Source organism: Grus americana, chromosome 6 (genome assembly GCF_028858705.1).
Source record: "Grus americana isolate bGruAme1 chromosome 6, bGruAme1.mat, whole genome shotgun sequence".
Taxonomy (NCBI): domain Eukaryota; kingdom Metazoa; phylum Chordata; class Aves; order Gruiformes; family Gruidae; genus Grus; species Grus americana.
The window spans coordinates 40,144,665-40,154,810 of NC_072857.1; the positions used below are offsets into that span (position 1 = coordinate 40,144,665).

General features: G+C 44.1%; 1 protein-coding gene across 23 annotated transcripts in view; it reads right to left on the minus strand.

The window, feature by feature from the left end:
• The window catches only part of LRRFIP1 (LRR binding FLII interacting protein 1), a 114,245-nt gene extending 104,924 nt beyond the window's left edge, over positions 1–9,321 (minus strand). For all 23 annotated transcript variants that reach the window (XR_008577588.1, XR_008577583.1, XR_008577586.1 and 20 more), the window contains exon 1: positions 9,115–9,321. Coding sequence is in view for 9 of the 23 variants with exons in the window: in XM_054829524.1 (XP_054685499.1) it covers positions 9,115–9,204 (90 nt within the window). In the remaining 14 variants the exon portion in view is untranslated. The remainder of the gene's footprint in view (positions 1–9,114) is intronic.
• Between the last annotated feature and the right edge of the window lie 825 nt (positions 9,322–10,146).

Sequence of the window (10,146 nt, forward strand, 5' to 3'; positions counted from 1 at the left end):
AAAACCAACCTGTATTTAATTTAAATCAGACACTGGCAAAGGGAAAGGTCACAAGATACACAAGAGCAGAGACTGAGAGGGAAGAAACATTATTCCTTTACATTCCCTGTCTGTGCAGAGCTCTGTGCTCAAGGCATCTGTGGGATTGCAAGAACAGTCTGCAAAGAATCACCAGCAAGACCACTCAGGACAGAGGCATCATCACTTCATTGCTGGCAATATTAAAACACAAGTCACTGACCAACCAGCTAAACCAGTAAACACGCAAATAAACTGCTTTTGTGGAACTTGCTTCCAGTAAGTTTTCCATTCCGGGAAAGATAAATCAATCTGACACTAATTACATCTAAAAACTGCAAGTAATGATGTTGTGGTAGGAAAAACCCAACTCTGAGAATCTATTTTTGAGGAAGGCAGAAGCAGTTGGAGATACCATCTTGCTTGTTTCTTTGGTAGAGGTTCGAATACAAAATGAATAGTCCACTCTCATTCACATAAACCTTCTGACAGCTAAGAGGAAAGAAAATCGTTGCTCTGATACTTAACTGTTGGTTTTGCATTTCTTCAGATGCCAATGATAACAAGCACTGCCCTACCTAATTACCAGGTATTAAAAACAGGAACACAGCAGTGGCAATGCACCTGGCAATTTTGGTTTACCAAAGGCTCTGATTTTTTGTACAGTAAGATACAATACAAAAATAAAATCTAAGTATTTTCTCAAAGAGCACAGGAGCTCACAAAGCATCGAAGAACTAGAAGGCATCCCATGTTTTTGCAAGTATAGCATCAGGATTAAGCTGTATCACCAAAACTCTCATCTTGCACAAAAAAGCCTCGTGCAGGAAGGAGAAAAGAACGGTGACAAACCAGCAAAGAGCTAGAAGCAATAGGAAATGGAGAGGCTTCCTCACCACATCCGAGACTGGAACACAGCTTGGATTTGGCACTGTCAGATCACTTTCCCTCTTTGCTCTCTCCAGCTCAACCTTAAATGCTGCGGTAGTATTTAGGTGGATAAAACCACAGCCCATGCCAAGCTGCTGGCTCACAGGCTGCAGGCGTGCAGAAGGGCAAAGCAGATGCGACTGAACAAATCCGCCTCTTTTCAGATCACACCCAGGATATTTTACTGAAAGTACATCATGAAGCAAGCAGCTTTTCAGTTCTAGGTCAGAAATTTTTAATGAGCAATTAGCTCAGACACTCATTTTTGTTGGCACTGAACAGTATCTTAAGTACCTAAATTAACAAAAGTTATTTCATTCTATTCAGTAGAGCTTCCAAGTCAAAACTAGTCAAAGTTTTAGACCAGAGTCCTGCCCTTTACCTGCAATTATACTCAATACCCAAAACACCCATCCTTCCTTAACCCAGAAATAGCTAGTTTTGTTAAACCTTTCATTTTTTTTTGTCTGTACAATAAAACCCAACATTTTTTTTTTTAAAGGATTTTAAGACACACACTTCTTCAGAATTCCACACCCTAAAAGGGTACACACTGTATCAGAAATTCACTTACAGGAAAACATGACACACTGAAGGGAGGAGGGAACAGATCCCTCACTGGAGATTGCAGGCCAGATGCCGAAGTGTGAATCAAATCTGTCTTGAGGAGATGCTGCTTCATTTAAGTAGGGATACACTCCTTTCTGCCCAGTCTCGGCTTAGGCGTACATCCACGTCCCGAAACAAGCAACCCTCAGTTTTAGAAACAGTGTTAGTCAGAATTAGCTTGCATCTGCTCCTCTCTCAACGCCCGAAACTCTCAGCTGGTTAGGCCATAAAACTGCTCCTAGCTCTGCTCATCAGGGAATACTTCCCAAGCCTTGCCCTTCACACTTCATATCACTTAGTTAAGTTTGTTTAAAGGCAGAATTAGAAATCCATCCAAATACACACAGAAAATGTCTTTGGCACCAAGGTCTAACCAGTGATTACTCTAGGTAAGGATAGCTGTCAAACTAGTACAGCTGTCAAAGTTATGGCACATTCCTGCCAGCATGAATTACTTCTGTACTTTTTCCCAGCCTCTGAACACGTGACTTCTGTACCCCCTCCGTAGCCTCCAAAAATCAGTAGTTTGTAACAGCCTGACCAGAACTTCCACCTTTTCACAACAGAAAATTATGTCACATGGTCATTCACACACTGCAAACACTTCATGGCAACTAGATCAGCTCCTCCTAGGTAATTAAAACCTTCAAATTCCTACCAGTGAAGTATTGCCTTATTTAGTATTTATTATGCCACACCAAGCTTTAATTTCAACAGTTAAAGCTTCTACAACCCAGTCTTTGAGAGTTGCCTTACATTTCTTGCTACCTGGTGGTTCTCCATCTTCAAAATATCTAAGACTACAAGCACATCAGACTACTCAGTTTAAGACACTACTGTCTCAGTCTCCTGTAAGGGGTTACACTACTTGCAGGGCAAAGAATGAAGCATACAGCAGCTCTTCACCTTACACCATCTTACTTTTCAGAGTTTAAAACAAAATTACAGGCAAAGATGCCAGGCTGGGATCTAGCAATCATAGTAAGCCTGAACTGCAGCAATCGGTACCACAACAACTCATCTCAGCTACCCGTGCTATGAAAAATACATTCACCAGGCATTGGCCAACACCAACTTGTAAGACTGAAGACCAAGCCTACGCATGTGGATGCTTTTTAAATATATTTTCTGCCTGATGTAATATTTTCATTTCAATGCACACACCAGTTATTGTTCCAGCTTTAGCTAGCAAAGTTCTACAGCCTACTTCTTCTGTAACTGAAATAAGGTGAAAGAAAAGGAAAGTGTCTTGAGAGTAGATGGTTACAGATGTCTTCCCCTAAGAAGCCCTTAAGCGCTTCCCTCATCTTTACTATGTGATGAAAGCCCAAACATCAGCTATTTTTCTACTATATGCAAGGCTAGCTATTCATCTCTAGTAGATTCAGGGTGATGAGCAAGAATACCAGATAACACCAGAAGCAGAGAAAGCTCCACAATGAAACAACCATGCACTTTCCCTTCTCAGAAGCATCTCTGGTATTAAAAAAATAAAAAACAACACACAAAACCTCTCAAAGCCCCCATACAACTATCTGAAGGAAAATTTGGCTTACTGCAGTTACCTCCCCCCCAAAATGGGGCAACTTCTCCCCCAAGAAGTATTTCAGTACAAGCAAGACAACTGCGCTTGCAGCCCAGAAAGCCAACCGTATCCTGGGCTGCATCCAAAGCAGTGTGAGCAGCAGGTCAAGGGAGGGGAGTCTGCCCCTCTACTCCACTCTCGTGAGACCCCCCCCGCAGTACTGTGTCCAGCTCTGGGGGCCCCAGCACAAGAAGGACATGGAGTTGGAGTGATTCCAGAGGAGGCCACAAAGGCGATCAGAGGGCTGGAACACCTCCCCTATGAAGACAGGCTGAGAGAGTTGGGATTGTTCAGCCTGGAGAAGAGAAGGCTCTGGGGAGACCTTAGAGCACCTTCCAGTACCTAAGAGGGTCTACAAGAAAGCTGGAAAGGGGCTGTTTACAAGGGCAGGGAGAGATAGGACAAGGGGGAATGGCCTTATGCTGAAGGAGGGGAGATTTAGATTAGATGTAAGGAAGAAATTCTTCCCTGTGAGCGTGGTGAGGCACTGGCACAGGCTGCCCAGAGAAGCTGTGGTTGTCCCATCCCTGGCAGTGTTCAAGGCCAGGTTGGATGAGGCTTTGGGCAACCTGGGCTAGCAGAGGGTGTCCCTGCCCATGGCAGGGGGGTGGAACTAGACGGGCTTTAAGGTCACTCCAACCCAAACTATTCCATGATTCTATGAACAGCTGATATTTCGGAGCCACTGTTTTAAGGTTTGCCTATGAGTGCTTATGTCGAGCTAGATTCACTGCTCCCGGCAACCTGCTTGACTTGACAGGAAGGACAAATAGCATTTTCAGCTTGTGAAACAAGGTATGTGAATTATGCTCCTTGCAACCAAAGGATGAAAAAAAAAAAACCCAAAACACAACAACTCCACCCCTAAACAGTGTTGAAAGCCTTCTAAGTACAATTGAGCTCCAACTTTATTCAGCAACAGGCCTGGAAAAACATCCTTCTAGATGAGGTAATGATTACTATTACATCCTGCAGACAAGCTCAGCATCTGGGCTCGCAAAGAAAAAGGCCGGGCTTCCCACGTCGTTAATTCTAACAGTAGTCTCTTGCTTGACTGAAATAGGAATCACAGCTCCTAAACAGCTGTTTCCTCGGACAGCAAGATAACAGCTGAAGAGGACTCCGGCCAGGCAAAAACAGGCAACTAATTATTTAAAGTTGCAATAGGCATACTGTGAGGCAGATTGTGCACTGGGAGACAGGCTACAATCACAACACATCTAACTAAAATGAGATGGGTCTTAAGATTTTTGTCTTGCTGCTTAAACCATCCAAAGCTGCTCCTTCAAGCATTTCCTTTGGGAAAGATTATAAGTGAGGCCAATACCATTCGTTGGATATACAAACGTAAAACGTTGGGAAAAAGGAGCACTCGAAGAAGAGCACACTTGCTACATAAAATAATCTCGATTTTGGAACAATTCTCCATGCCCTACTGGCAAGCATTGCCTACAAAGTCCTCCTTCCTTCCTATATTTAGGTCAGCCTGGCTGAGTCAAGTCCTCCATGAGCATCCCTTGCTTTCATAACTTTCTATTCTAGAATAGAGACGTACAGCCAGGCATGCTTTTTCAGATCATTTGTTCTCCTAGGCTGATACTTTCTGCCTTTATGAGCGTTAATGTAACAAAGTGAAAAAATAAGTCAGGTACAAGCAACTAAACCAGGCTGTTTCCAAGGGCTTCTCTTGGAATATTTATCTGGCTTTCAGCAGTCTTCATGCGTATCTTTAATGCCAAATACCGCTCAAAAAAGTTCCACCACTATACTAACGAGGCGCAAAGATCTTAGATGGGCATTACCTAGTATATCCTTAGGGAATACACTGCTTTAAATAGGCAGGTTTGCGTAACAGTTCAATAAAGTTTGCACGGCTTATGTTCCCATTTACAAATACCCATTCTGCTTGTGTTAGCTTTGACTTGTACCAAATTGTTTCCATCTCTATTTATACAGGTGACCCAAATTGTTTTATAAACCAGAGAATTCTCCCCCAAGTTAGCCCCTCGATTCAAAAGCCAGGCCTTTAGATTCCACATACAATGATCATAGCATCTCTTCACTAGTCCTGAAACTCCAATTTAGGCTTTTGAAGTTATTTAGTGCCTTTTTACCATAACCAGGAAAGCTGACTGGTTGGTTTCACCTGCATTTTGAGCTATTTCTAGCTACACTCTCTGCTCCTTCACAGGAGTGTAACATCCCAATTTTTGAATCACTAAGAATGCAAGTCAATCCCCAAACTAAAAACTTCAGTGAAACAATCAAATTTATTCTCCATAAACTGATCATGCCAGCTATTTTAAAAAAATAATTACATAAGTACGTAGGTGACAGTTCTTGAAACTTTCAGTGACATGCAGTGTACAAAGAGTGAATAAGCAACCCTCAAAACATTACTTTGATAGTAAATATAAAGTTATGTTGCTTGAACTACTAATTTCAAATTAGCTACCAGCTAAAGAGTTCTACTCTGTAAATTGCTGGATGAGAGAGAGAAGATTTCTAGTACAGAGATGACACAAGGCAGGATTGTTTTTCTGAGCAGTATAAACACACATCTGTTTGCAAAACATTAGCAAAACAAAGTGTAAATTACTTCCCTAATAAAAACAAGAAATTTACCATGACCTAGTTACTGGGTTTTATTTTCTTGAATGAGGAAGAACGAGTATTATCTGCCTACAAGAGAAATCTCATTTACACAGGTGGTAGTTCCTCACTGGATTTGCAAAATTCTTTCTGCTCACGTAACACAGAATTATTACTAGAGCAGAGTGGAAGTTGAGGGGGGGGGGAAATATTCCCCTAGAAATGATGTTTCAAGTTACCACATCAAACCCAAGCAGGAAAAAAAAGCAGGAAGCCAGTCCCTGTAAGGTTCAGGAAAGCAGAGTCCTGGGCTGCTGAACCACGTGTACACCAGCCCGAGAGAACAGACAGATGACTGCACGGTACGCACACACGATTACTGCTGGCTGTGCTGGCACAGACCTCAAGGCGTATCAAACTGCTAGATTTTGCAAACACTGCTGGCATGTATTCACGGAGAGGAATAAAATAGCCCAAAAGTTTCCATTGACCTAAACACAGAATAATCTACTGGCATCAACACAAGTCTGAAAGTGGAGAAGCCTATCATTGATCAGCTTCGCTCTCATCTGTAAGAGCTGACACCCGGAAAAAAATAGCCTCAGCAATACAAGCCAGGTGTGCTTACAGCAAATCCCGAGTGGCAGTCATCTGCGTCCACTGGAAACTCAGAATGCCATTTCTTATTTTAACCACATTTACATACTTGCTCTCCATTTAATTGCCATGTAAGTGAGAAACTCAACAGCCAGATTTAGCGGCCTGTTACTACTCTTCCCTGATGGGTAAGGCGATTTACAGTAACTGTATCTTCTACCTCTGCTCTGAACAAGTCTAGACAAGGTGATAAACTACTTGCAGCTGATCTAGTTCAGAAATTGCCTCAAACATTAAAACTTACTATACTGCTTAATGTTACTAGTAGTGCTACTAAAACCCTGTTACTACAATATGCTCCACTTTTACAGTTTCCTTCCGCTTGCTTAGTTACTTCCTCCTAAGACCGTTCTCACATCCCGCAGGGGTGAGGACTGCCTTCTTCACTGCGTAAGGCTCTCCTTCGGACTACGCAAGACTGCACATACACAGCAAGACATTCTGGCTGTAAATTCAAAAGAATTTATGCTTCAAATGGCAGGAGCTTAAGAGAGTCTTTACAAGTCTTAATGTATCCTTACAGAAGCACGCAGTATAGCAAGAACTGTTGATTTTTCAAGCTCTTCTGAAAATTACAAAATACGACAACTGGGAAGCGTCAAAGCAGCACACTCCTTTGGGAAGAAAGCCAGAAGGAGAGAAGATGCACATGTTTCAACTTACTCCCAGTGATGCCCAGGTAAAAGTACCTCTATGAATAAACCTGGTTTGGATGCTCTTTTAGGCCCCCATCTGAACACAGCAAAATGAGATTCTAGAATCTGCTAATAACTTGCAAGCACCTACGGCTTCTGGATAACAAAGAAAGACTAAAGTAAGAGTGAAAACCTATGCATGAATGCAACATGTCCAAGTCTCAGCTTGGGCTATACGCCTGTGAGGAAGGCTGGAAGAGCCAAAATGTCAGTAACGCTTGTACCCTTCCAACACAAAGACTCTTGGCATCTATATTAGGAGACAAAAGGCTTACTTTACATTTTTAAGAGTTCTTAAGATCATACGGAAGGATTCATCTGGGATACCTTGTGCAGAGAATAGGCAGTTAAACAACAGAACTATTATAAGCGCATAAAACCCAAGACAGAGTAATGCAAAGAGTTAAAATAATATGGGAAAATGCTGAACCTTGAACTTGGCAGTTCACAGTTTTAGCACTCAAGGGAAAACATAAAAGACATGCTTGTGTTGGGCTTTTTTGACCAAATGGAGTTGTCCTTTAAAGAATCCCCAGAAGGAAAAAAAAAAAAAGCACAACAAAACACCACAATATTGAAGACCTTAAAGCACTTCACAATACAAGAGCAGCACATAAGCTGAAGCAAAATGACAGCAGGAGAGAAACGTGCCGCAGTGAAGGACAACACAGGCCCCCTGTTACAGATTGATGTTTTCCTTGATCCAATGACAGCATGGCCAGGGCACAGTTGTGGAATATAAACCCTCATCCCAAAGCAATTCCTAGGATGTTATCATGACTCAAACTCTAACAGACAGCACAATCACTCTTACTTGCTATCTTATGTCCAGGACATGAGACATTCTTGTCCTCCTACCTCAAACTCCATCCCTAGAAACTTGCCCATCCTCTCATCATACTACCATGAAAATCTGACTTCTGGAAACACACTATCCAAATCACTCACACAGAAATTAGTCTACTGCATGTGTTCCAAAGATGCTACAAAACACTTTAAAATGGAACGCAAGGATAGTAAAGACATCCCGTGTCAGGGCTGCCATTAGTGATAACATCTGAGGTTCACGATGTTACAGCTAACTCAATCCAACAGCCAGCTGCTACCAAAAAGAAGCTGCACGTTAGCATTTATCTGATCCCACTGCAACTGTGATTCAGGAAAGGAAACCAAGAGAGAGTTAAATCTCTTCTAGAAGAGCAATTTATCTTATAACCCATCTTGGGGTCACACGACACACAGTGGGGAGGAGACACACACATAACCCATACTAGAGGATGAGGACGGTCACCTTCTTCAGCATCAGCTGAGCGAAGAATAACCCCACAGCTGCTTATCCCCATCTCAGGTCGGGGTTGCCCATCTCCCCCATAGGAAGACTGGGGGAAGAAGGATGAAGAACAACCTGTGTTAGCTTTAGCAAACATAAAAACCAAATTCATGCCATCCTATTCACCATTGAACCAATTCAACTGTACACAAGAAGAACAAGGAGGTAGGAAGAAAAGACATCAGCTGGTTTTAACTGTTTAAAGTCACACGAAGCACAATGCAGTGTCTAGTGAGCAGCAAGCCCTAACTCATTAAATATAAACGAGTTTCCAAGTTAATTGTACACTTATGCCTGCATCTAGCATCATCTCCTGGTTTCAGGGTTTTTTTAGGAATACATAAAAAGGAAGAAAACGTAGAGTGGCCTATTTTCGGGTCCTCAGTCATTAACACCCAGCAGACAATTAATTTCCTCCGGCTGAGGGGCAGGGAGGGATTTCTACCCGGGCTGGCACTACACGCCGTTTTCCTCACAGATAAACACTTCAAGCGCTTCAGACTAAAGCGCTGCCCTAAGGATGATAAACCAGGCCGACGCCGCTGAGATGAATGCGATTTTTATTTCGCCTTTTATCAACCTGCCCTTGAATCGCCGTTGTGCCCGTTACCCGGGGGCGCGTGCGCGGCGGTTGGGGGAGCCCGGGGAGGGGAGGAAGAAGGAGGGGACGGGGAGGGGGATCGCCGCTCGCCGCTCACCTCACGGGCGATCTGATTGAGCGCATCGTCCTCCGCCGTCAGGCGCTCCCGGTTCGGCAACCGCTTTCGCCCAGCTCCCTGCGTCCCCATGGCGGACTCGCTCTACCGCTACCCGCCGGCCCCGACCCTCCCGCCGCCTCCACCTCCTCCTCTGCCGCTCGCCGGCGTGAAGAGCCCGGCCGTCACCGCCTCCCGCCCTGCGCATGCGCCGCCGCCCCCCCCCCCCCCCGCCCCGGCCTGAGGGGCCGGGCCGTGCGCCGCCTCACGCCCTTCACCACCCCACACGGGAGCGGGCCGCGGGTTTTGGTGGACGTGATTAATTGTGGTGTCAAAGTCATCCGTGCTTAATGAGTTCACACGGAGCATGTATCGTCTGGGATCCCTGCCGCAGCCCTCGTACTTCAATTTTCACAATAATTCCTTAAATATAAGTCTCTCAAGCTCAGGACACCAAGCGTGCTACACAGATGGGTGACAAAAAAAATGACAAAGCTCAGCAAGCTGCATTTAATCTTTACGACTTAATTTTACCATCGATGCAAACTTGATACAGGTAATAGGTGATGCTTGCCTGCTGTGGTCAGCCGAATGTTTATCCAGCAGTTTTCATGTACAATAGCCGAGATTTGGGTCATCCTCAAATTCAGAACTGCGTCAAGCAGTTTAAGATATCATCCCTTCCCGTGAGGGCATGTATCAGAGCATAAAGCGACTGGTGGCTGTATTAGGAAAAGAAAAAAAAACCAACAAAACCTAGTTCTAGCAGAATCCCTTTCCCCAAGAGGGTATAGATGCCCTCCATCAGTCCCAGGCTGGTACTTCTTCAGAAACTATTTAATTCTCACTTGTTGCTTTTCATACGAGTGACGTCAAGGTGCCTATTTATAGCTGGTGCCTGTGCTGCGATCACCCTCCGCACCCGGCACCGCTTGTGGAAACGCCACGATCCGAACCAGGCAAGAGATTGCGCACACCTTTGAGATGCAGCTGTTCAGAGCAGATGAGTAATCAAGAGCTCCTAACGAAGCCCTC